This window comes from Dermacentor albipictus, chromosome 1, assembly GCF_038994185.2.
Source record: "Dermacentor albipictus isolate Rhodes 1998 colony chromosome 1, USDA_Dalb.pri_finalv2, whole genome shotgun sequence".
Lineage (NCBI taxonomy): Eukaryota > Metazoa > Arthropoda > Arachnida > Ixodida > Ixodidae > Dermacentor > Dermacentor albipictus.
Window position 1 is genome coordinate 324,324,638 of NC_091821.1, and position 27,388 is coordinate 324,352,025.

General features: G+C 47.9%; 2 protein-coding genes across 14 annotated transcripts in view; one reads left to right on the forward strand and one right to left on the reverse strand.

Moving 5' to 3' along the window:
- Positions 1-23,186, reverse strand: LOC135919412 (uncharacterized). 2 transcript variants are annotated; one of them, XR_010569954.1, is made up of 3 exons: positions 22,984-23,186; positions 19,320-19,515; positions 1-1,034 (listed from the first exon to the last, which is right to left on the reverse strand). XR_010569954.1 is itself a non-coding variant. In XM_070535409.1 (3 exons), exons 1-3 carry the CDS (start codon positions 23,101-23,103, stop codon positions 975-977), a joined length of 405 nt encoding a protein of 134 aa, XP_070391510.1. In that variant the 5' UTR covers positions 23,104-23,186; the 3' UTR covers positions 1-974. The 2 variants fall into 2 exon arrangements, 1 of the variants encoding a protein (XP_070391510.1); XM_070535409.1 differs by having other exon boundaries at positions 19,320-19,544.
- Positions 1-27,388, forward strand: part of Ndae1 (Na[+]-driven anion exchanger 1) — a 248,863-nt gene that overhangs the window by 155,069 nt on the left and 66,406 nt on the right. The window lies entirely within an intron of this gene.

Below are 27,388 nucleotides of genomic sequence, written 5' to 3' on the forward strand. Positions count from 1 at the left end.
CGCGCAGGACCTGAAAAGCCTTACGAACGACCCCAGCCAGCGGCTGTCCTAAGTCTATTTTTCTTTCTCAACGCCACCCAGCCTCCTGACCTCCCGAATAGCCCGCCAGTGTTGCGCCACAACAGCGTGGCGCAACGTCGTTCCCTTCTGTTGTGTCTGAAACCGCGAGCTCACCTTCCACTCATATTTAACGCAACGCAGGCTCTTGCAAAAACGCGCAACTGCCTTTCTCCTCACAATGCCACCTAGATAACAGATAACCTGCACTCTTTAACAACGACACGTAGATAGCACAGGGCGGTTTACTCCAATGCATGACGTCACGCTACCTGGCCCGAAATTTTCATTGACAGGCTGGCGTGATGAAAGCGGTGACGTCAAAATCACTTTTGCCTACTCGGGAGCATCCCCGTTAGATTCTATGGTAGTCAGGTGAGGTAACAGGATGTCATGGATAGGAGTGAAAAGGCCTTGTGCTATCTAGGTGGCGGTGTCTTTACGCCGTGACCGTGACGTCATGGGGGAAGCCTGAGAGCATATGGATACATAGCAATCTGGAACACGCCCTGCACGCTCGTTTTGCTTTTGCAAAGCACGACGTTCAGCGGCAGCTTCGACCTTTCCCGGTTACGTCATAATCGGTGCGCGTAGATCTTGCGTTATCTATGAGATGTCGAGGCGTCACAATCGCACAGACGTGACGTGATGCTGCTGATTTGACGTCGGGCGCAGCGACGCCGAGTCGTTTGTTAGCCCATAAATGCGCGCTCTTTCGGCGAAGGTGTTGAGCTTAAGCACACGAGCTTTGCTTGTTATGTGCATGCATTCTAACGCCGAACTGTGTTTGTGCGCATTAGCTTTTCATAGCGAAGGTTCTGCAAATACCACAAAATGTCAATCACGTATACAGTGTGAATAGCCGGCTGCGGACTGCGCGAGCATCTACTGCTATAGGTTCTGACGGCTGCCGCCAGTTACGGGGACGGGGTTCCGGCGACCTTCCACAGCGTCCGCTTGGAGCTCTGGTGAGGGTCCTGCAGGGAAGACGATATAATGTAAAAACAAATAACAGAAGTTTAATACATCGTCACGGGTGAGCAGTGCGCGCCAAGAGAAAAATTGCAAACACGTTCAGCGTGCGTGCTCCTTTAAGCGTGGGCAGAGACGACCTTTTCGTGGTGTCGCCACCATTTTTATCCCCGAGACCATCCGGGCAGACTTATTCTCTCTTTCTCCCTGGTGGAAGGCCTTGTCAGCACGCTGGTCAGCCCTCACAGAGGAATACGGAGAAAAACCATACACTAACTGGTGGTGTAGATGTGGGGATGTGGGGAGCGTAGACACGTCGGGTCAATACACTTGTCAACCCACGCACAGAGAATTCTGAGAGAAACCACTCCCTGGCGTAGAGGGGTTGAACATCGTTCAAAGGCGGGTAGGATTTTCACTGGTGCATAATCCCGTCGCACACACCCGACGAACAAATCTTTTCATGTTGCCGAGCGTGACGATTAGGCATGTCGAGTTTCAGGCGCTTGGCATCCGTTTCCTTCATCGCCGCACACAGTGAACCGTAACAGTTCCATATCTCTTTGTTCTATAACGCATAATCATGCGCGGTCTTATTGCCGCGTCAGCTTATAATTTATTTCGCGAAGGACGGTGACCAAATCGGTCGGTTGACCAGTGCGATTCACACTGTACGCGTGCTTTCTCTCGAACCAAGGGTCTCTCTTTTATTCTCCTCTTCCCCTGTACTTCTTCCCGCGACTCCACTATGAACCAAACCGGACAAAAGAGAGCGTTGGTCGCTGGGACTCGTTAGGTAGCCTGGATGCGTGCATATCGGCTACCTAGGGTGCGTTTTGTTTTCCAAACGCTGCGGTCGATGAGACGACGACTTTTCGCCGCTCCTTTTGCACGCAGACGGCACCGCGCCGCCCGATTTTCCTTGCCTCACTCAACGCGATCCGGCGCGAGAAGCCGAGGAAACGCTCCAGCGAGCACCATTAGTCGTGACCGGGCCCATGCTGTCTCGTGATTGTGCTTTCGTTGATCGACCGTGCTTCGCGCGCGTCGTTCAGCCATGGCAGTTGGCGCGCCGTTCGCTTGTCTTGTTTGCTTGTCTGTTCGATCCCACAGCCGATTCGACGCGCGGAACTCAAGAGCCCTGACAAAGAGAATGAAGTTTAAAAAAAAAAAGAAAGAAAGATGTCTGGCTAAATATAGCTGGCGCGGTTCTGTGGGCAAATATCTTTTTCCCCTTCATCGATAGTTGCCGACCGCCGGCGCGTTCAAATATCTATAATGTAAGGTTCTGCGATGCCAATCTTCGGCAACGCCTGCAGAACGCCCATTGTCTATGGACAGAACACGTTTGCCCTCGGTGTGTCGTGGATGCAGAAATAGCTCTCGGCCGTTGACTTTGCGAAGAGTATTACGGAACTGGAAAGAAAATAAAATGATGCGTTTTCCAGACCCGCTGTCGTCGTCACGTGTGCTGAGTCACCATCGGAAGCGAGCAGGTGCTGCCCCTGGCGTATTCGCTTCGGGTTGTGTCATCTCCGGCGAGGTGCATCCGGTCGGCTTTCTTTTCTGCACCTGGACGAGCGAAATTACCTGGGACGTCGTTTGACTTCCTCTCCTTTTCCCCATTCGTATTGGAACCATATATAGGGCTATTCGTGCAAGCGCAATCCTCTGATTTTTAACGCAATAGCGTTAAGGGACCCGTGCAGCAGAAAATCTGGCGTCGGCGTCCAGTGTCGGATGTCGTTACGACAAATAATATTTTCGAACCACCCATGCCCAAGCCCTCCATGTGGCGCAAGCAAGCTACTGAACTAATTGAATTTCTCAAGCTAAAATACGCAGAAAAATTGTAAAGTACAACTTACTCACAAGCTAAACATAATAGCGTCGGATTGTAATTTGACTATGCGAGAAAACATATTTCTGTTACGCGGAAACTCAAAGAAGCCCCTTTTCCAACGTATCTACAATCCATAGACCGGCCACGGCGTCTGTCATTTGCGCGCGCCGGCGCGTGAGTATCTCGGGGGCCATGGAGTGGTGCGCCCGGTTCCTTGCAGTACCTCCATATGTCGCTCGCCTCCGCCGCATCGCGGCCCACGCAAGAGGCCGCGTTTCTACCAGAAAGCCTGCCTTCGTACATAGCGTTTGTGACCAGCTTTTACCGGTAAACATTACGGTTACATAGGCTCCAGTTGCCGGGAAGCGTGAGGAGCAGTCAGGGATCTTTGAATGCTTTCGCCTTCCACTCTTAAAGGTGAAGCTTAAGAAGACACTTTAGCTCGGGCCAAACTCCGATGCGGCCTAATCAGATACATGTAAAACGAAAAACGATTTTCTGAGATAACCCCTGGACCGATTTTATTGAAATTTGCTAATTTGAGAGAGAAAGTTAAATTCCAGTGACTGTTGAAAGGGAATTTCGATTTATGACCTGAACTTTGTTAAAAGCATTTTCAAAAATTCGAAAGTTCGAAAAAAAATAGACACGAAGTTTATAAATTAATAGCTCTGCATCAAGAAGAGATATCGCGATTATGTAAACGGCCTCCATTATATCATTCAAAGCGGACAAATTCTATATGTCAATTTATACATTAGATGAATTTGTTACGTTGTGTACAAGGGCTTTAGAAAAGCTGTATTTACACATTACTACATTTTTTAAGGATCATGTGTAACATATCAATTTTGTCCGCTTTAGATGTACAATGAAATGCAATTCCCAGAGTTGTGATACCATTTTTCATTGCTGAGATGTGGAGTTGTAACGGAGTTGTAAACTTCATAGTTTCGTTTCCTGAAAGTTTGCGATTTTCGCCAATTTTTAGTAAAAAAAATGACAACCTAAATCGAGAATTCGAAACCAACAGTCACTAGATTTTAGATTTTTCTTTTAAATGCAACAAACCTCGTGAAATTCGATGGAGTGGTTGCCGAGAAAAACGAATTCTCCCTTTACATGTATTTAGATAGGAGCACCCGAGCTAGTGCTTCCTCTTAAGCGTCCTCCATCTTTCTTTAATATGAATTTCGCCAGCGATGTAATCAGCTGTTCGAGGTTGCTGATTCGATGGAGGAACGCGCCCGGCGTTCTCGTTAATGGGGCTGGCATTTACCGCTCGCCTATAAAAGTTATGTGGCCACGTACGTTGCGACGAAATGTTCAATCAATATGCAGGCGCGGTTTGTATTTCGCTTTTTTTTGTTTTTGTTTTCTTAGGCACTCACGATTGTAACCTGATCATACTGACGACGAGAACGTCAGTAAAGCCGAGAGAAGTCTGCAGAAATTTTGAGGGGCATTTCTGTAAAAGAGGAGCAGGTGTTGAAGCACTACATTGTTGGAGAGAGAGAGAGAGAGAGAGAAGAAGAAAAGGAAAGGCAGGGAAGTCAACCAGAAGAGCACCCGGTTTGCTACCCTACACTGTGGGTGGGAGAAAGGGGAATAGAAATAGGAAAAAAGGGAGAGAGTAATTGCACTGCGTGTGTGTGGGAAAGACACTACACACAGGAACACTATAAACGGTCTCTTAAGCCAGTGCACTTCAAGTATTGTACTAGTGCGTGAATCGCTTTTCGTGCCAGTGACGGGTGTGGCCACGGTCCGAGTATCTTTGACTCGGTGAACGGTCGTGAGTCCAGTCACGTTGTTGGAAGTGCCCAATTGAAGTGTGCAGGTAGAAAGAGCGAAATTGTCCCCCCCCCCCCCCCCCCCTCTACCGCCCTTTTGTTTTTCACGAGTGGAGGTCATCGAAAGCGTTTAGCATCTTGGAGCTTGAAGTGGAAGGCGCTTCCTCGATACGCAGCTCTATTTGCGTGTTCTCGAAATTCTTGGCAATCGGAGCTGTGTATTTAGTGCCAACCTTTTCTGCTCAGGAATGCACTACATCACTTTGCTGCAAAATATAATTTTCAAGAAGTACAACCTCTTCTCATCCTTAAAGAAGGTCAAGCACCTTCATAATGCGTGTATTCTGAATGAAGGTAATGCACTTCACTCAGCGCTGTCTAGTCGCAAGCATAAACTCGTGTGTGTTCAGTCCTCAATAAATGAAACGAGCCAAACGCGAGCAGTTGACGTTCGGTAAGTGCCAGATTCTGTTAAACGTACCCTATGTGTGTTCTTCGGAAGATAGTGAAATGTGCCATCATGCCCCGTCCCCTCAAACAACTCGTCTTAAAGCATAAATATAAGCGAAAAGTTCCTGAGCACACTTACAGGGTGCATTTAATATGCACCGAAAGCCACTCGACTGTAAACCCTTTGCGATAATTAAGAGATCAGTCCCACACTCTTTCCTTCCAATGTGAAAAAAAAAAATTCCATCGAGCTAATAACTACCGTTGTACTCATTTCATTTATACGGCAATTCACCTCGTAAATAATTTCTCTGAACAAGAAGCAGTATGGTATCAATTACAGGGTTACTTCTTATCGCGTAAGATGCCTTTTCACGAGACGGGCCTACCCTTTGCTTCCGTCTTCGTGTGCGGAGTCAGGTTGCGCCCTGGTTTATCCGGCCTGGAAATCTGGCGCGTACGACTTTCGGGTCACGTGCGCACGCTTTGCACCAGCTGCCACGCATGCGCACTCCGCATTGCTGTGACCCTTGACCTACGAGGCTGGCAGCCGCGTCGGCAGCTCGCCCCATCGCAACCGCTTCGCTACGCGTGCTCGCGTATAACCTTCGACATTGATGCAGATGCGAGTGTCGTGCCACTGGTGGAAAAAAACGGGACTGAGGCACACGTAGTGTTCGTTACACGGCCGGCAACGCGTGCAGCTCCTATTTGCATATACCGATGTTATTTCACTCTATAGGCGGACACTAGGCGCCTGGACATACCAAAGGTTCTTTGAAGCTTAGGAGCGTAGAGCTTTTAAAGGAACAATTGTTCAATGGGTACGTGTCAGTGCTATACGGTCTCCGCATGGTCTCCGCTGAAGCTTTAAAAAAAAAAACAGCAAGATATTATAAAACGCAAAAGTGACAAGAAACGAAAAGGCTACCGACGCGCAAAAAAAAAAAATCGAGGACACTTCGATGCGTAGCAGCCGATAACCCCGTGAGGAGCACTGAGTAAGGGGGGAATCACTTCAAGACAGTTGTATACGTAACAAAGGCGAGCAAAAATCATCGTTGCAAAACAGGGTTACGAACGAACAAGATGCGATAGCGAACGAAACGTCGGATAAATATTATTCCACACATTGCTCGGGCACATAATCAAATATCGTGTAAAATAAGTGTGGCTTAAATCATGAAAGAGAGAAAGAAAAAATATGCGTGCACGTTACACAGGTATACAGAACATGTCATACAGCGTGGCGTTACACAGACATACAGAACACGGCATACAGAATGACACATTTTTAGGACAGAAACTGCAGGTTCAGGAGTTGCCTAAATTTATATCTGTCCATTTGCGTGACAGTGCTGTCAGGAAGGGAATTCCACAAGCGGATGGTTCGTGGCAAAGCCTACAAATCAAATGCATCCGCGTTTCCATTGATGCGATTGAAACTTATTCAGTCGTCAGGATGCCCCGCAGGGGCGTCTGCGTAAGCAGGCGTTTGGTGTGTTGCGACACCACGTACCCGAGCACACGAGGGTTGGACCCTCCCGCGTGTAGCCGTGCGCGGTTTAGCCGTGTCCGGGGAAAAGGGGATCCTGGGGGTTGAGCCAATGCCGGGTGTTTGGACCTTTACGGCCCCTCGGCGGCGGCAACACACCCCTTTGGCCTCGGCTTCACGTAGACGGCACCCCCGGACTGACCCACCCGGGGGAAATCGGCAGTCGCCTTTTCCTGTCCTCCTCTCCAATCTTCGTCTTTCTCTCTCGCCTTTTTCATCTTTCCTGTCTTCTCCTCACTTCTCCTCACTTCCTAGTTTCCCGGCGGCAAGGGTTAACCTTGTGTAGCTAGCCAGCCTTGGTTATGCTGTATTTGGTTATAGCAGCGATGTACGGCTGGCGTTGGCAGGGTTTCTCTAGCAGGAACTTCTGTCACGTCCCCCTGTTGGGCTCCATGGTGGGTGGTCGGCATCGCGGCCGAAAACCCAACATTACTTATGGAACATGCTTTTCCTAAACTACCTGATCGCCCTCAGAAACGAGGGCGCACCGAAGAAGTTTTTCAGTTTTTCGGACGCCAAGTCCACAATTTTCCCCGTTTTCATGTGATCCACGCAGAAAAACCAGCTAAGCAAGTGCGAACAATCTCCCCGTTCCTTGTATCTAAGTCTCTTACCGAAGTTTTTGGCCCAGGATATAAGGTGTCAAGGATGGCTAGCGGTGACCTCCTCTTGGAGCTCCGCGACCTAAAACAATTTGAGAAACTGCCTAAACTTGTATCATTTGGGGAGACCCAAGTAGTAGTAACCCCGCACCGCACGATGAATACCTCCCGTGGCATTATCTCCGATGATGATTTGCTAGAGCTCGCTGAGGCTGAACTGTTGGAGGGCTTCAGTGAACAAAATGTCATAAACGTCAAAAGAATCAAGATGAGGCGAGACGGCAAAGAAATTGCGACCAAACACATAATACTTGAAGCGGTATGAGCCTTGGAATAGAAGATGAAGAAGCGCAGGAGTCTGGGTTCAGGAGAAGAGAAGAAGGAAGTGAGAATAAAATGTAGACAAGATGGACGCCAGTTCCACAGCAATGCTTTACGTTTACTGTGTCCTTTAAGTAGGAACGCTACATTATTTTGGCGCAGCCGACAGCGAACTCCAACATGTGGGTGAGATTTTTCCTTGAGGAGACCTCCGCGGACAAGATCATCTTTTCGAGATACCAAGCTGAAGATGAACCAGCGGTGGAACTACCTCGCGAACTCAACTCGGCAGAACTCATGAACCTGGTTTTAGAGAAGGCTTCCATGGACCCTGATGAACTACGTCGGAAGGGTGCTGTGAACGTGAACTTGCCTCTGGTGATCTTCGACGAATTAGTTCTTCAACCGATGCGTCGACAGGACTCTGGATCACAGTCGTCGACGGAAGAGGTGAGCCTCGTTTTGAAAGCACTTCGGCTACAACAAGAACAGATTTCGCAACAAAACCAGCTGGTGACATCGCTTATAAGCTCTTTAAACGCTGAGAAGCCAGTGACTAAATTTGTAGAACCTGATGCATTCGACGGCATGTCATCAAGTCCAGAAGGTTGGCTTGAATTCTATGAATATGCCGCTGGAAAGAACAACTGGCATTCTAATGAGGACAAGATTACTAACATGCGTAGTTACTTAAGCGGTGTTGCACGGAAGTGGTATGATTTGCACATTATTGAAGAGGCTGGCAACTCTTGGAATCAGTGGAAAGAAAAATTCTTGACGACATTCCGAAGCAACCCAGTGCAAAGGTGGGACGCCGCGCTTAATTTCAAATTCAAGCAAGGCTCCCTCGTCGAGTATTTCTTTGACAAATGCCGCCTTTTAAAGCTGGCCGAGCCTCTGCTTCCTCCGTCTGCCGTAGTAGCACTAATAATGCACGGACTGCACGCGCAAGTCCTGAAGCAAGTGCAACTACGGTCACCTAAAACTATGGACGGGCTCCTGGAGTGCCTTCACGACATATTTACTTCAGAAGAAAATATAAACGCTAGCTCAAGCGGTCACTTCACACGGTCCGGCACGGATTGGTCAAGCCGTAATCAGCGAGAACCGCGCCGCCTTGCAGGCGGCACAGAGAGCTTGGGTTGGCGCGCTCCCAGAGGTCGGGTGCATAACATCGACAGCGACCCTGTTCCCCTACTTTCGGACGCTGAAGAGGCTCCGACGACAAAAAACTGATAAACAAGGGTGATCAGTCCGACCCGATGACCACAACTGAGACTGTTTATTTAACTTGCTCTAGCCTACTTCACATCCCTGTGAAAGTGGGAAACAGACACATGATGGCTTTGGTTGACAGCGGCGCTTCTGTGTCTATAATAAATGCCAAGCTGGTAGATGCAAGTCACCTGCATAGTGGAAGAGTACTACGGGTGCAAGGCTACGATGGAAAAGTGACAATGCATAATCAGTGGGCCTCAGTAAACATAGAGTTCCAAGGTCATGAAATAGCGAGTGAAGTACTGGTGATTGAGGGGGTGACGTATGACTCTCTGCTATCCAGACCAGATATAAAGAAACTAAAAATCAACGTATACTGGGACGATGCGGTTTTAGTGGAAGGACTATCAAGGCAAGAGACACAGCCGGATAGAAAGGATAACCTGCGAGTTGTCAATTGCGCGGAGGATATTGCAACGACCTATCCTGAACTAGTATGCATAGGAAGCTATCCACCGGCGATGACGTCACACAAGGTGCCTTTCGAACTCACCGACAAGACCGTCATCCGAAAATCACCTTACAACATGCCAAGAGAGCGCAAGGTATGGTTGAAGAAGGAATTGCAGGAGATGCTAGACGCCAATATAATCCGGCCTTCGGTGTCACCCTTCGCCTCTCCCATAACTATTGCGCCGAAAGAAGATGGAACTTTCAGACTGTGCACAGATTACAGGGTTCTCAACCGACAGACAGAACTTATACCATTTCCCATGCCGAAGATAGACACGATTATAGATGAGACAGGTGGTTGCCGATGTTTTTCACGTATTGACTTGTGCAAAGGTTTCTGGCAGATCCCGCTAACCGAAGATACAAAAATGTACACTGCTTTTATCACGCCCTTCGACCTGTACGAGTATAACCGGCTTCCTTTCGGCTGGAAAAACTCACCAGCATGGTTCCAGAAGATTATGAACGAAGTCCTGAAGCCTTTCCTAGGTGTCTTTTGTAACGTGTACATAGACGATATTATCGTCTTCTCCAAAACAGAGACGGAGCATCAGGCACACCTGTCCCAGGTATTAAATGCCTTGAGCTTGGCACACCTCAAGGTTAATTTTAAGAAAAGTGCGTTCTTTCAAAGAAAAGTGGTGTTTCTTGGAAGAGTCTTTGATGGGACTACCAAAAGCACGAAACAAGAGTCCGTCGAGAGGATATCCCAACTGGTAAAACCATATGACGTACACTCATTGCGTGTATTTTTGGGATTAGCAGGACATTTCAGGCCCTTCATAAAAGACTTTGCCATCAAAACAAGATGCCTCACGCGCCTAACACAGAAAGAAGTTCCATTTGAGTGGAATGAGGAATGTGAGAGAGTCTACCGTGATCTGGTGCACAGAATATCTGCTGACCCTATTCTACGCATACCAGATTTCACTTTACCCTTTGAACTGAATACCGACGCCTCACACTATGGGACAGGTGCAGTCTTGTACCAGAAATGTCCAGAAGCATCCGGCCGAGAAAAGCGACACGTAGTAGGTTACTACAGCTACACCCTCAAGCCACCTGAAGTCAACTACACCACTACTGAAAAGGAAGCTCTTGCAGTCCTCAAAGCAATTCAGTACTTCCGTACGTACCTAGAAGGTGCGAAGTTTACTTTGTTCACCGATCACCAAGCCCTCACTCATCTCTTGAATATGACCCAACCTAAGGGACGTATCGCCAGATGGGTGAACTATTTGCAGCAGTTCGATTTCACCATCTCCCATAGACCTGGACCCCTTTTGACTGATGCAGATGCATTGTCTAGACTGATGATACAGGCCAACAACGAACAATCGGCAGAAATCAATGAAATTAAATTGTGGGAAGGCACTGAACAATTGATTTTTAGGGAAGGTCGCTATCAAGTCCCGCCAACGCTGGTTTCCAGGGTGCTTTATTTGTACCACGATAGCCCAGAATCTGGAGGACACGACAGATTTTGGCGCACCTACAACAAGCTAGTCAAGAGATTTACGTGGCCTCACATGAAAGACGACGTCAATCGATACGTTCGTTCATGCCACATTTGTCAAATCAACAAAGTGAAATATAAGCAGCCTACGGACGCCATGATAATACCTTGCCACTCAAACGTGCCTTTTGAAGTTATACACCTGGATTTCGCCGAGCTAAATAAGAAACGAGAAGGAGTCCGAAAAACGCAAGCTTTTCTTCTGGCCATAGATGAATGCACCAGGATGGTCGCGGCACGGGCAGGAAAAGAAGATGCGAATAGTGTCATCGCCCTTCTCGAACGGGATATGTTTAGGACAACCAAGACAATTGTATGTGACAACGGTCCAGCGTTCAAGAGCGAAAAGCTAGCAAGATGGGCTCGAGACCATAATATATCAATCCAGTTCTGTGCGCCATACCATCCCGCAGCGAATGGGCTTGCAGAGCGTGCTATACGAGATGTTAAACAATACATCAGGATGTACGATAGTTTCCCTGGTGGTTGGAAATGCTCTTTAGAAGCAGCTGTAAGACATCACAATCGCTCCTACACCAGCGGCTTGGGATGCAGCCCGCAATTCGCTTCTTCAGGAGAAACCCCTATTCTTCAGGCGGACCGTGAACTTGGGCTGTTAGAAAATCTCCAGATCGTCGAGGAAAGGAAACAGAAATCGCAGGAGGAGAGGTACCGTAAACGAATGAAAAAAAATTTTGACAAGAGACATTGCTCAGACATTCCAGACATTCAAGTCACCGACCTCATTCTAGTTAGGAAAGGAGTAAGAGAATCCAATGCCAAATTTTATGGTCCTTATTCTGTGACAAAGACGGCCACTCAGAAAGGAATATTGAAGACTGTGTGGTACATTGGCGAACGTGGCTCAGTTGAATGTGCTTCGATTGGAAACGTTTTCAAGTATTACCCCAGGAGGGGTTAGCAAAAGAAACCTGGAAGGGTGAAGCGGTATGAGCCTTGGAATAGAAGATGAAGAAGCGCAGGAGTCTGGGTTCAGGAGAAGAGAAGAAGGAAGTGAGAATAAAATGTAGACAAGATGGACGCCAGTTCCACAGCAATGCTTTACGTTTACTGTGTCCTTTAAGTAGGAACGCTACAATACTCACCTTCAATTCAAGTGTCCTGCCCGAGTCAATCGAGGCCGGGTATATCAAGCTTCGTGTAAGACCGTACGTGCCAAATCCCTTGAGATGTTTCAAATGCCAGCGTTTCGGCCACAGCTCGCAGAGCTGCCGAGGCCGCCAGACATGTGCGAAATGTAGTGCCCTTGAACACGCCACTGAAGCATGTAATAACTCTCTCCACTGTGTGAACTGTGACGGGGATCACGCCGCGTACTCGCGGTCGTGCCCCTCCTGGAAGAAGGAAAAAGAAATAGTAACTATAAAAGTAAAAGAGAATATATCATTCAAGGAGGCACGCAGGCGGGTTGCATACCTGCCAAAGAAAAGCTTTGCCGAAGTGGCGCGTCAGGGGGCAGCGTCACAACGGCCTCCGGCGACTGTCCGACCCACACACAGTGAGTCGGCGGTTACGCCATCTGGCCCCACGGTGGTTGCAGCTAGCGCTGCTCCGCCGACCGAGGAAAAGGGGCCATCGACCCCGAAGGTGGGCGCAGCCGAGGCTGCCTCAACCTCCCAGGTCCCTTCCAGTGCTGACAATGACCAGCGCAGCCAAATCCCCCAGGGAACCCCATCGACCTCCGGGCTGGTGGGCGCAGGGGTCTTGCCCTCCAAGGCGGGACCTTCCCTGGTAACTTCTCGCTCGCAAGAGCATGTGTCCGGCGCCTCACAAGAGGCAATGGACACTACAACTATCCTCAAGGCGCCCCAGGCGCCTCAGGAGCGGCGAGGTTCCCTCGAACGCTTCAAAAAGAGCAAAACCCCGGTTACAGGGCCTCGAAAGGGCTCTGGTATCTAAGACATCCCTTGCGTTTCCGTAAACACAGCACCAATTAAATTTAAAATATGGATACACAAATCATTCAATGGAATGTCAGAGGTCTACTTAGGAATCTTGATGATGTTGAAGAACTTATCCATAAACACAATCCAAAAGTGCTGTGTTTACAGGAGACACACTTAAAATCCATACACACAAACTTTCTCCGAAAGCACGTTACGTTTCGCAAAGACCGCGAGGATGCTGTCGCAGCATCTGGCGGTGTAGCTATTATTGCTGACAAAAGTGTAGCGTGTCAGCATCTAAAGCTCCAAACGGCCCTTGAGGCCGTGGCCGTTCGAGCCGTACTTTTAAATAAACTCATTACAATCTGTTCTCTGTATATACCACCACATCATCACCTTCACAGACGCGACTTAGAGTCATTAATAGATGAGCTCCCGGACCCATATTTTATTCTTGGTGATTTTAATGCACACAGTACTTTGTGGGGCGATTCACGCTGTGATGCGCGAGGTCGCGTCATTGAACAGGTGCTTTTTTCCTCTGGAACATGTCTCTTGAACACGAAGGAGCCCACATATTTTAACCTGTCCAACAAGTCATACTCTGCCATAGATCTTAGCATTTTATCGCCGACGCTTTTACCCTATTTTAAATGGAATGTGCTTAACAACCCGTATGGGAGTGACCACTTCCCAATAATCCTAACAACCCCGAAAGAAGATCAACTTCCCCCGCAGGTTCCTCGGTGGAAGGTTGACTCAGCCGATTGGGAACAATACCGAACTCTTACACATATGACTTGGACTGAGATGTCCGGTATAACCATAGATGACGCTGTTAGATATTTTACAGCTTTTATGCTTGATGCCGCATGCAAATGTATCACTCAAGTGAGCGGCATGAGTTCCAAACGGCGTGTTCCCTGGTGGAACGATGCATGCAGGCAAGCACGGAGGAACCAGAACAAAGCGTGGGCGATATTTCGCGATTCTCCAACTGCTGAAAACCTGGAAAATTTTAAACATGTCAAATCCCAGGCAAGGAGAACGCGCCGACAAGCAAGACGAGAGAGTTGGACGAAGTTCATATCAAGCATCAACTCGTACACAGATGAGACAAAAGTCTGGAATAGAGTGAAGAAAGTTAATGGGCAACAAACGTATTCCTTACCTCTAGTAAATAGCCACGGAGAAAGCCTTGAAGACCAAGCCAACTTTCTCGGTGCACATTTTGAATACATATCGAGCTCTTCACACTACTCAGAAACCTTCCTAAAATACAAAACACAAATAGAACAGCACACATTAGAAAGAAAATCTGCCAAAAGTGCTGCGTACAACGATCCATTCCGTATAGCAGAACTGCAGGCAGCACTAAACTGTTGTAATACATCCGCCCCAGGTTCAGACCGCGTAATATATGAGATGTTAAAACAACTACCATCCGAAACACAGAAAACCCTCCTTTACCTATACAACATTATTTGGTCTTCCGGCGAGATCCCCTCTGTTTGGAAGGAGGCTATTGTAATTCCAATCCTAAAACACGGAAAGGATCCTTCCTCTGTATCGAGTTACAGGCCTATAGCATTAACAAGTTGCCTATGCAAAGTATTCGAAAAAATGATTAACTGTCGCCTACTACACTTCCTAGAATCAAACAAATTGCTGGACCCATACCAGTGCGGGTTTCGGGAGGGTCGATCCACCACTGACCATCTCATACGTATCGAGGCACGTATCCGTGAAGCTTTTGTCCATAAGCAGTTTTTCTTATCAGTATTCTTAGATATGGAGAAAGCCTATGATACAACGTGGCGGTTTGGGATTTTGAAAGACCTCTCACAGTTAGGTATACACGGAAATATGTTCAATGTTATCGAAAGTTATCTGTCGAATCGGACATTCCGCGTTCGAGTGGGCACTGTTCTGTCACAGAAATTTGTACAGGAAACTGGAGTGCCGCAGGGCGGGGTGCTCAGCTGCACACTCTTTATAGTAAAAATGAATTCTCTTCGTCTACACATACCACATAACATCTTCTATTCGACGTATGTTGACGATGTGCAGATAGGTTTTCAATCAAGTTCTCTTGCAATCTGTGAGCGACAGATCCAGCTTTGTCTTAACAGGGTCTCCAAATGGGCTGATGTGAACGGGTTCAGACTGAACCCACAAAAAAGCACCTGTGTCATTTTCTCTAGAAAAAGAGGCCTGCACCCGGATCCTGAAATTGTGTTGCATGGTGAGCGTCTGCCTGTAAACAGGGAACATAAATTCTTAGGCATAATTTTAGACGCGAAACTAACCTTTGTACAGCACATAAAATATCTTAAAGACAAGTGCATGAAAACAATGAATATCTTAAAGGTGCTCTCACGCACAACCTGGGACTATGGAGCCATAGTTTACCAGTCGGCTACTCCAACTGCTCTAAAGATGCTTCACCCCGTCCACCACTTAGGAATTCGCCTGTCCACAGGCGCCTTTAGAACAAGCCCAGTGGAAAGCCTGTACGTTGAATCGGATGAGTGGTCACTGCATCTGCAGAGAACATATTCGTCTTTCATGTATTTTCTTAGAGTGAACGGAAACAGTCAGCATCCCGCGTATTACACCGTAAACGATTTGTCCAGTTGCCAACTTTTCCGCAACCGGCCCAGAGTGGCACAGCCTTTCTCCATGCGTGTTAGAGACATGGCTGAAGAAACAAGGGTTCCACTGCTTCAATACCACCTTATGTCCCCTGCTATACGGCCCCCGCCGTGGCAGTGGCAGCCAATAGATTGTGATACATCTTTCGTAGCTGTCACAAAGCATGCGCCTGTCGCGCATATACGAATGTACTTCCTCGAATTACAGCACAAATACTCCTCTCCTGAATTCTTTACAGACGCATCGAAGTGTAAATTTGGCGTATCTTACGCAACGATCGCTCCATCCTTTTTAGATGCCGGTGTTCTGCACCCTAACACAAGTATTTTCACAGCAGAGGCCTACGCGATATTGGCTGCCGTTAAACACATTAATGAATTTCATGTCCCAAAGGCAGTTATATACACAGACTCTTTGAGTGTTGTAAATGCTTTGAAAACTGTCCGCAAATATAAAAACCCTGTAATTCTATCTCTTTACTCAGCATTATGCACAACCTATCAGTCCAAACAGCATATCGTCGTATGCTGGGTGCCGGGGCACCGAGAGATACAGGGAAACGTGTTGGCTGACGAGCTAGCCACATCCGTCAACGCGAACGCTTCCAACACTTCCACGACTGTCCCTGTAATGGACCTCAAGCCCTCAATAAGAAAAAAGCTAAGGGCTTTCTGGCAGTGCTTGTGGGACAAACAAACAGAAAGTAAACTACATGTTATCAAGCCGTATCTTGGCAACTGGCCGCCGGTATCAAAGAACCGCCACACAGAAGTAACACTTTGCAGACTCAGGATAGGACACACATACAGCACACACGCATACCTCTTGTCCGGTGGCGATCCACCCATGTGTGATAAATGTGGTGAGCCACTTACCGTGATTCACATCCTGCTGCAATGCAGTGAATTAGACGCTAATAGGAAAAAGCATTTTCCATTACCACACCGTCAACAAATTCCCCTTCATCCTCTTATGATCATAGGTATGGAACCGCTCTTTAAATATCAATCCGTGTTCGCACTTTTAAAAGATGCACATAGTTTTCATGTCATATCACCAGGAAATACGTAGCACGGCCTCTTAACTGAGGTTTCTGCTGCGATAACTGCACTAAAACAAAGCACCTGCCTCCCAGCCTTTGGGCTCAAAGGCCTCCCGGAGGCTTAGGTGATATTTCCACATTCTTGCATTTTAGCTCCACGATCACTTATCACGCGTACTAGATCCATATACAACTATATGTATCACTATCATAATTTTATATTATATATCATTTTACGCTTTTATGATACGGAATGATTTTAGGCCACTTTACAGCCATGTCACATCCCACCATCGTAACTCACCAATCAGCGTTTAACACATCATTATCAGTCATGGCGCTCTTTGGCCACACCTGGCCCTTGCGCCACTAAACAATACACATCCATCCATCCAGGATAGGCAACTTGCATGTCCCGGCAGCAAAGGCGATGACTTCATTTGATGAACATATTTATGGAGCAAGGACTACAATGCCACGTCACGACGACTACTTAGTGCATGAAGCGAAAGTTCAACTTTGATTTGAGTTGTGCTTGACCGCCTATTGTAATTGTGAGAAATAAATAGACTTGATCGGTTTTGCATGGCTTCTAACATGCACATTAAATATTCATGACGAGGAGACCGTACCGGGGATGCGAACTCGAGCTGCGGACGGACGAAAGTCAGGAAGGCTAACGTGCGGATGTTAGGCGGGGATTTACGTAGGTTGCGACGAATGTACCCTAGTGTTTTTGAAGCATTAGCCCATATGGTTGTTGCATGAGAGGCCCAGGAAAGATTTGCTGCGAGATTAACTCCTAGATATTTGTACAGCGAAGCTTCTGATACTGGATCCGCATTTATATAACAAGAAAAACATTAGTTGAAGTGTTTGCGTGTGAAAGTCATGACTTTGCATTTAGATGAATTAAGTGTCATTTGCCAGGTGTTGTACCAGTCGCTAATGCGATGAAGGTCCCTCGAAGGATAAGGTGATCCTAAAAGCTGGTAATTGGTCGGTTTATTATACAATCATCGGCAAAAAGTTCGCGTGCAAGAGGATATGTTATTGGGCAAGGCCTAATAAACTGCCCTGCGGTACACTGGAAGTTACGTTGGCGAGGGGTGATGTAAAATTCTTGATGACTATAAATTGCTGACGATTAGTTAGGAAGTTACGCATCCAAGATAGCATTAAACAGCGTAATTTGAGAGCAATTAATTTGGAAGTTAAACAGCAGTGAGCTACATGGTCGAAAGCCTTAGAAAAGTTGAGAAGGATGCAGTCTGTTTGAAGGTTCATGTGAGAATGTACGTCAGTAGTGAACTCTAGTAACTCTGTCTCGCATGATAAACCTTTCCTGAAGCTGTGCTGGTTAGTGAAGAAAAAAATGTTTGATTCAATATGTTCATATATATGAGATGTCATAATTTGCTCGAGAATTTTGCAGCATATCCTTGTTAATGAAATTGGACGGTAGTTTTCAAGGGAATTCTTGCTGCCACTTTTGTACACAGGCACCACTTTAGCAATTTTCCAATCAGAGGGAAGCTGACCTGACGATAATGACTGGTGGGCAATATGGTACAAGGTTTTGCTAGTTGGCGAAGTTGCATTTTCTCAAACTTTAGAGTTAATATTATCGATGCCTCAAGAGCTAGATATTTTAGGGTTATTAATAAGACATGCGATCCAATCTTCTGTAATATTGATGGGTTCCATGTAGTGGCAGTCTAAATCAGTGACTTCAGGAATGAGTGAAGGGTCTTAATGATATATGATTGGCTGGGGTATGCGTCAGAAGGGAGGCGGGCACTCCACCCAATCAGCCCTTCAGCAGCAGACGAAATGAACACGTCCATTAGGTGGGCTTTTACACAATACCCCCCCCCCCTCCTCAATTTTACTGGTGTTGTCCAAAACATAATTTGCATCCTCAATGCGCAGTCGCTCAGCAGAACGGCTAGTAGTGTGGCTTTTCCTTCATCAAATGCAATCAAAAGTGTCTTCTTGCTTCTCCTGTAGTTAGTGAAAAATCTTCGTGGACAGAGAAACTACACCCTTTAAGTTTTCGTGTGGAATACAACATGCTCCCTTTGTCTTCAAAAAAAAAAAGTCATTTTAGTTACAGCAGGCCTTTTCTTGTCTTGCACATACTTTCCTAACCTATGGACTCTTTCGAACTGAGAAGTCGACATTTCGATGCGCAATTTTTTGGAGAAAAATTTAATAGCATTTCGTTCCGAAGCAGCCCAGTCTTCTTTAGCTTTGTCTTCTAATTAAAAAAAAAATCAGGTTAAACCGCCTCATTAGGTTTTCCGCTTCTTCGCATCTAGAAGTTTTTTTATTCAGCCGATTAAATACGTCTCACAATGTTCCGATACACGATTCAGAATCGGCAGCCGGCTGAGACGGGATAGGCGTCTTCAACGTCGCTATCTTTGTTTTTAGTCATTTAATGTCTTTCACGGTCGCTGCGCGTCATTCTTTCGCGTGTTTCCAGTCCTCGCGCAGAGCCTTTTCATTATCTTCATGCTAGCGGATGGTTCCAAATGCAGCTGCCCGCCCCTCTTGGGAATTTTTGAAATCGGCCAGCATAGATCTGACTGTGTCCTCCAACTTATTGATACTTTCCAAGGCAGCAGCAAAGAAGCATCTGCTTCAGCCTTGGACATGGGTCCGGGATTTTGCACAACGTCGCCCGCGAGGAAAAATAATAGCTCACACAAGGCAATACATATTTTCTACAAATATGCGACCGACCGTTTCAACGCGCCAGTGCACTCTGTCGGCCACGACGCCACTGTGATGCAATAATCACTAGTTTTAACAGAAGCAGCACCTTCAAGATAACCAACATGCGATAACGGCATTCGTAATCAAAGCATACTTGAAGTGTTGTCGGGTCCGAAGTGAACGATGGCTGGCTGGTCTTGAAATCCTCCGCCGGCTGCGTCGAATGTAGTCGGTGGTCCCGTGTTGCCAAACGAGCAGTGGGGCGGTTGTCCATGCATGGCGTTGCGTTCGTCGCCGCCGGACAGGCAGGAAGTGGGCCAGTTTCACCGTGCTGGTAGGGCCTAAGAATTCTGGAGCAGAAAGGCCGTGTCATGACAATCTGAAATAACGGCATTCGTGAGAAAGGCATACTTGAAGCCTAGAGATGTAAAATTTCATGAAATTTTGAGGGGCGTGAGAAAAAAAGCTGGCTTCTTTCAAGTTTCTTTTTTTCCGGAAAATTACGGAAAATTAACAAAAAGAAAAGATAATCGCGCACAGAGCTGTAAAAAACCCGACACATTTATTTCTCTAACACTGAAAAGAATAAAATTGTTACGTTACTGAATCACCTAAGTCCCAGCAGAGCTTCCGGTTTCAAAATGTAGGCACGATCTCACATCCAAGCATCAAGACGGACATTTGTATCAGTGCCCGATTCATTTCCGCTTGACGCGTCAATGCTTCGCTGTGCAGCGGACGAAGCCTTCCGCGCACAATTTTTCGCCCCCGAAATTTTCAGTTTCTTTTTTTCGACCGCTTACATCTCCAGTCGTGCTCCGCGGCGCCCATGTTGCGCCGATGCTGCTGCAGGAGACGGGCCGTGCCCGTGCTGCTGTAAAGGCGCGATCATGATTGTGAATGCGGGCGTGACGACGGCGTTTGGTGCTTGGAAACTTCTATAACACAGTGAAACTTGTTTCTAACAGGTAAAAAATTGAACTTTCGCATTTGTACAGAATTTCCTTTCCTTCTGTCGGACGCCCTCTAGGCTCAAGAGAATTCCTTTGAGATTGCAAAGGACAAACGCGGGCTCCTGTCTCAAAGCATAGAATTATTGTATGAAACTTTATGACTCAACGCTTCTTTCGAGTATAGGCCTCCTCTGATGAGACCGTGTGACAGTGCGCGTCCTCCCTTGAAGTTTAAAGGACCTTTGGTTCAGTTAAGGACTTTGAAAGTGCCCGTGTAACTGGGGCGTCGCCCGGAATCGCCACTGACCTTCTCTAGATGAGTGAGTATTCAGCGACTGACCGCGAACATGCCATCATCAACATTACCATCGAATCATCATCATCATCATCATCATCATCATCACAGAGGCTGGGACTCTAGTGAACACGTGTTTGAAAGCTCGAGCAAAACGTGCGTCAGCACGTACGTGTTTGCAGCGCGTAGAAACTTGACACTGCGAAGTATAAACAAAGTAAACGCGTATGGAAAGCGTGTCGTATACCAAGATATGCAGATTCGTCGGCTGCCATGACGCGAGTCGACCGCTAGTCGTTAACGGGTCGACACGAGGTCACGTTGGCACAGAAACTTGGGTTTTGCGATTCGGTAGCGACAGACCCATAGGTGCGTCGCTTGTCAGCCACTTCGCGTCGACCGTCCCGTCATGTTTGCTCCGGTGCCACGACGAGAGGCTGTCTTGCTGCCTCGGTCGTGACTTGCGGGTTTGGCAGACGAGCCGCGTTTACCCCCTTTGCCGGAACGCCTGCTTACGTGACCGTGCTGGGGCGTTGAATGTCGTTCGCCTGCTCACACGTTCAGCGAGACGGGGCACCTTCTTCGTGCAGGGAACGCCCCTTGTTGCATGGGCTGAATGAGGCAGGCAGCATAAACAAGTAAAATAAGCTTTACGGGCGAGACCGCATTTCGTGCGCTATACATGGCGAGGCAGCTGACTTCCTCCTCCAGAGCCGTCCTGCAGGTCTGCGCTTCTGACCTACTACAGAGGCAGGGCATGGAGCGCACTGTATGTATACACGAATGCACTGCTCGTGCACGCCTGTTGCTCCCATTAAACACAGGAAGATGGAGAAGACAGCCGGTCTTGAAGTCTAGGCTGTTTCTTCGCGCACGTCTTGTATCCATTCATTCCAAGAGAGAGGGAATATGGGTTATTAGGGGCAAGGAAAGCCCGTTGTATTTGGCTGTTACTTCGCAAATGAAGGCGAGCAAAATATTTACAGACAAAAACGTACACGTATACTTGTACAATATACGTGCGTAGGAGCGGGCACTTTCCGCCCGAAATCTCGTGCCCCCCCCCCCCTCCATTTTTTTTTTAATTTTTCGTCATCGCAGGAAAGACGCACTCAGGCTTGCGCACGCCTCCCTAACGACGTCCGCAGTCAGCGTCTTGGGGCTGGGCGTGGTTGCGGTAACCGCCGTTTTTTTTTTTTTTAATATTCTAAACGCTGTTCTTCCCGTTGGTTCTTCTTTCGGCGAGGTTTCCTCTCGACTCCCCTCATCACCATTTCTGACGCGCATTGCGCCACGTTTGGAACAAGCCGCTGCCTGTGCGCTGCGCAGTGTTGAGATTCAGAGAGTAGCCGTTCAGTGCGCTATAGTACGAAGACAGCGTGTGGGCGCGCGTGCCTTTGAACATATTACTTGCAAACTTGCACACCGCACTAATTAAACGTGCCGCGCTAATTAACGTATTAGCGAAGATCGATCACCAAAGAGAGAGAGAAAAGGAAAGACAGGGATGTTAACCAAGGCCGCGCCCGGTCGGTATTGCCAAAGATCTTTTTTTTTTTTGTAGAAACGTTCTTTGTAACTGGATTGGCTACATGCGGGTATACCCGCTGCGGTAGCGCAATGACCATATATGGCGTTGCGCTGCTGAGCTCGAGGTCGCAGGTTCGATCCCGGCAGCATCTCGATTATGTCGAAACGCAAAAGCGCTGGTGTACTAATACTAAGGCGTACGTTAAGGAAGATCAAAATTAATCCCCGCCACGGCGTGCCTCATAATCAGATCGTAGTTTTTGCACGTAGAGCCCCAGGTTTGAACGCCGCGGCGCGGCGCGTTTTTCTTCGGAATTTACTCGGTGCAGCATACGTATAAAATAGAACAGAAAGAAAAGAATTGTTACGGTATGCGGTGATTCTCGCTTTGGAGTTCTGCAATGAAATAGTCTTGGCGCGAGTTGATTGGTTCATCTGCAATGCACACACACACACTACGAGGTTAAGTGCTTTCCTTCTGCGTTTTTCTTGCGTGTCCTCAGTACAGATTCGGTATTCGAGACTTGACGTTGAAGCTACGCGTTGTACACGCGCGACACTCGGCATACGAGCCGGCACATGGCGCTTCGTTTCCCAGCTGCTCGCTGCAGCCGTTTCCTGTGAAGTGCCGGCGTGTTTTTCTTCTTCACTGCGCGGCAGATAAGGGAGAGCCGCGCGTTTTTTCCGTCAACGAAGGCGCGGAACTGGCGGTACAGCGCGGTCCGGGGACGTCACGTGAGAAGAGCCACCCGAGGCGAGGCAGGCCACGTGCGCGGAGGTCGCGTGAGGCACGTCCGCTGGCAAGGAGCCGAAGCACTGCTCCCACGACCGCGTCATCAAAGGTGTCGGACTCGAGCCTAAAACGGGGCGTGCTCGCAATCGGTCGCAGTGCCGCGAGCAGCTGCTTGCTGCTGTTGATTATGCATAGCGACGGAACGCGCGTCCGTAGCGGCATGCCTGCGACCCTATAGCGCGACATGTTTCTTTTTTATCCTTTTTTCTTTTGCGCGCGATGGGCGCCGAGGTCTCACGGTTCTTACCTTATGCCCGCGTATCTCAGCGTCAGTCAGCCGTGGGAACAAATCCTGCCGAGGGGAGCCGCGATCCGACGACGTGCAGACACCGATAAGGTGTCTGTCTGCGCGTCGGCTTCCGGGCATGGTTGAAAACGAACGAAAGATGCGAGGAGGTGGGCGTATACTACGGGGTGAGCAGCACCTGAGGGGAAGGATGTGGCGAGAAACGTGTACGCCTGAGCTAGTCGGCTGTGCCCCGCGGCACTTCTGTACGTAATGGGTGCTGTTTATTCACTCTTATTGTTACGTAGAATAGTGCCCGATCAAAATAGAAAGAAAAAGGTTTCGGGGGAATGGGACGCCGGGTCGAATAAAGAAGGATAAAGGCATGTACAGTATGTTCGCGACCGCTAATAAAGCTAGAGTATAGTTAAGAACGAGTGCAGTGCCACATGTAAAATCGTAGCTGCTCATTTGAAGAATTCATGTCTAGTGCATGGGGTATAGACCATATTGATTAATAACGTGTTGTATAACACGTGCCTTGTTTATCTTTAAGCGCGTACACCTACAAATTTAATTATATAATGTACCCTCTACCGTTAGTCATGTAATTTGGAGGCTGATAAAAAAAAATAAGAAACGAGAAAGTTTAATAAATAAATAACGTTTTCGGGCGGGGATGGGAAAGTGTATGTGTTGGACCGTACGAGCTTTGCCAAATAACAGTAAAAAATATTTTTAAAAAATGTTGGAAATCGATGTTATGCGAAGTATTGTGCAGGTACCTGGCTATCCATAATTGCTTGGGATTCGGCAAAGCGATGCCAGAGGGATCAACGTGTTTGTGTATATTGAGTAGTTGCGTGTGTGAGTCGCGAACGTACGTGTGTGTGTGGCGTGGTGTATGACGACGACCGCGTTGAAGACGATCGTATAGCGGCGGCGGCACACTTCCCATGGACACACACCGGCCGTTCGACGCGAGCTTATACGACATGGTGATTGCTGGGTTCTACATGGATAGTGCACGAAGGCGTAAGCGAGAGAAAGGCGGGTTGTGACGTCATGACGAGGTGTATGTGCGGAAACGACTATGACATTTGTACTCCGGCGAAGAAACGTTAAAACATGATTAACTTTTGTGATCATAAAGTCCGTACGACGTTGCACAGTTTTTGCACAGTTTCTACGTAGCGTTAGCTGCTGCGAGGAATGTGCTGGGGAACGTGGGCTGGTCCCTGAGAAAGTCAGGAATGTGGCACGCCACGCACGCGCGGACTGTTTCAATGGGCTAGCTGGTTTTGGAACGGGGGAAGTATGAGTGTGATCGCGGGTTATAGCACCGAGCTGCTGTGCTCGATATCAGAGGTTAAATTTGTGAGTCGGTCACCTTTTTTATTATTTTTAATGAAAACCAGGCGTGACAGAAACCTACCTATACCGCAAAGTGCCAAGAATGAGGCAAATAACGTTTCGCATTAATACGCCTGCAGATCCAGCGCACATCTTCGAATCCATGTGAAGCGAAACTTTCCTGCATGAATCGGGTAATGCTATAAATTTTCCTACTTAATTCATGCGTCATTGGCGTAAAGGAAAATGGCGCGCGCAGATGTGCTCTCGCGCTACGCACGCACTGTGACGCATGACACGATCATATCGAGGAGCTTGTTGGCGCTGGCAACGAAAGTAGTGTGAGTGTGGCCTAATGGTTGATGATCCATGTGTGTGTAATAAGAATGGAGGAGAGAGAGAGAGAGAAATTTCGGCCTTATAGTTAGAGCATGGAGCTGCTGTGATAGCGGACCGAGGTTCGATACCGCCATCGGGCACGTAATGTTTTTATTTTTTTTTTAAAGCGTGAACTATTCGGCAAGACAGCAGGCGGCAGCCACAATCGGGAAAATCCGGGAGGGCTCTTCAAGAAGGCTTCGCCCCGAAAGAAGAGGCCATATGGCCGCCTAACACACGCACACACTGGCACGCATGCACGAAAACTAACTTCCTCATATGCAGTCGATCCGGTCTTTGTATAGCCCGCCGCGGTCGCTGTTGCTGCGTGGAGGCGATGTGGGCCTCGCTGTATAAAGGGTGACTTGAGCGCGACGTCATGGGCGGCTTCGCCGTTATACCACGTCACATTTTCCGTCCGTACGCGTGCGTCCGCTTCAAATGCAAAGCCTGTTTATCCACTTCGGCGTTTTCGTTGTTTTTCTTTCCGGTTGGCGCGTAATCGCCGAAGAGATGTCGCCGAGAGTGCAGCTGCGCGTCGCGACCGGCCTTACCGGCCTCGCCGCTCTCCGAGTGGAAGATTAGACGCGCGCGCGTGATCGGTGTACGGACGGGGAGACGAGCTTCTCGGGACGCGCGGCGACGCCTCGATCTCTGGCAGCGCACCTCCACTCGAGAATCGGGAGTGCGTGCAGTCGCCCGCGTCGAACTGCGAATGAGATGGGCGCGATCACGCACTGCGCTGGTACGGCTGGTACCGCTTACCGGCATGAAGAGAGCGCACGCGGGAGAACGTGGTGAAATCGGCGAAAGGGCGCCGCAGCGCAAGAAGCCTTACGCCCGTCAAGGACTGCGCTCGAGGCGCCGCCTCGTACACGGTGTAAAATAATTTACACCCTTAAACGTGAAAAAGGGTGTAAATGTGTCTGTAACTCACACTCTTAGGGTGTGATTTATACAACGGACATCCGCGGGGTGTGAGTTATAGACACATTTACACCCTTTTTTCACTTTTAGGGTTGTTAATTACTTTACAGCGTACCTGTCGAAAGTTGGGCTACACCCGAGCCTGTGGTCCACACCATAGATTAAATGTAATGTTAAATGTAATCGGGCAAAGCCGACTATCCATGTGTACAGGGTGACCCAGCTAAGTTTAGCCAGAGCTTTATGATATGCAAATGCCGCGTAGCTGGACACAACAAATGTAATGTTATTTGCTATTACTTGGAGATACTCTATCTTTATTCATTCCGCCTAATTAGATAATCAGTCCTAATTAATTGATCAACTTCTCAAATATTATAATTATATGCAAAGTGTCAGTGACAACGTTGTAGAGCGACACGAAAAACTCCCGATACAGCTTTCTCGATACGTGCTACATAAAAGTGTTTTCCGAGCGTGAAAGAAGTCCGCAAACGCACGCAAAATTGCCGTGCGACTGGCCGCTTGAGGCACTTTGCGTGCATTCGCGGGCTTCTTTCACGCTCGGAAAAACACTTTTATGTAGCACGTATCGAGAAAGCTGTATCGGGAGTTTTTCGTCTCCCCCAACAACGTTGTCACTGACACTTTGCATATAATTATAATATTTGAGAAGTTGATCAATGAATTAGGACTGATTATCTAATTGGGCGGTATGAAAAAAAAATAGTTTGAGTATCTCCAACCGACGGCAAACAACATTACCTTTGTTCTGTCCAGCTGCGCGGCATTTGCATATTCTTAAACTCTGGCTGAAGTTAGCTGGGACACCCTGTGTAACTTATATGTACCAAACGTTTTATGCCGCAGGGCAAGCTATGTAATAATGAATAAAAATAAAAGCTTAACGCGGTACACAGGCTGCAGGGAATTACGAGTGACTTGTTTTCTACCAAGCCAAATGAAGCACATGCGCAGAAGCTTTTGTTAATGTCACACTAACTGATCGAACCGCGCTATCGAGAAACTCGCATCACTTGCTGTCAAGAGAAGCGAAGGTTGACTGAAATACATTTAGGGACCTGATAGGTTTTCGAGATTTCTCTTTCGCGTTTTGCTCTTTCGATTTCTCTTTTCTTGAGTGCGCGGAATGCACATACGAATGCTCGAGCATCCTATATCGGTATAGCGTGCACGATTATGCGAAGTTGACAAACAGACGTTTGACGAGGCTGTACTATTTTGGTTTGACGTTGTTGAATATGTTTGCCTATCGTTTGGCCCCTTGAAAACAGCGCAATATGGGCGCGCTTAAGTCCAAGCGGAATCGAATGATAGAGCTTGTGCATTGGCCATGCTTTTTCAGGCGCTCCTTAGTTTCTTGTTCGAGCCACGACGGGCAGCCTGGGCTCTGCTCCGTGTTTCTCACGCCGCTACATAAAACAGAGCCCTAACTTGCGGCTTTTCGAGGCGCTGTACACACTTACCAACAAACAGCTACGTGTTCGATGCGATATATTCCGGAATGGAAAGGCGGCCTTACAGTGTGTGTGCATAGTTCGGCCTGCGTCACGGATCTCACGCGCGCAGTTTGTATCTTAAATAAATTGAGAACTCGGGCCAACACGCTCACAAATATGAGCTCGACATCGCAGTTGCCGGGCCACTGCGGCCTTCCTAATTCTTGTAACGGCAGTTCCGGCGGAGCTGCTCGCTTTGTCGCTAATGCGCGGCTACACGTTTGCCCATTCCGGTGACAGGAACGGCT

Bases quoted from the DNA above. Each gene is read 5' to 3' on its own strand.
- LOC135919412 (XM_070535409.1), bottom strand. From the start codon at position 23,103: ATGCCCGGAAGCCGACGCGCAGACAGACACCTTATCGGTGTCTGCACG. The intron at 19,545-22,983 runs GTAAGAACCGTG...CCGTTATTTCAG, and splicing joins CTGAGATACGCGGGCATAAG to ATTGTCATGACACGGCCTTT. The intron at 1,035-19,319 runs GTATGCTTTGAT...TCTTCCCTGCAG, and splicing joins CGGACCCGACAACACTTCAA to GACCCTCACCAGAGCTCCAA.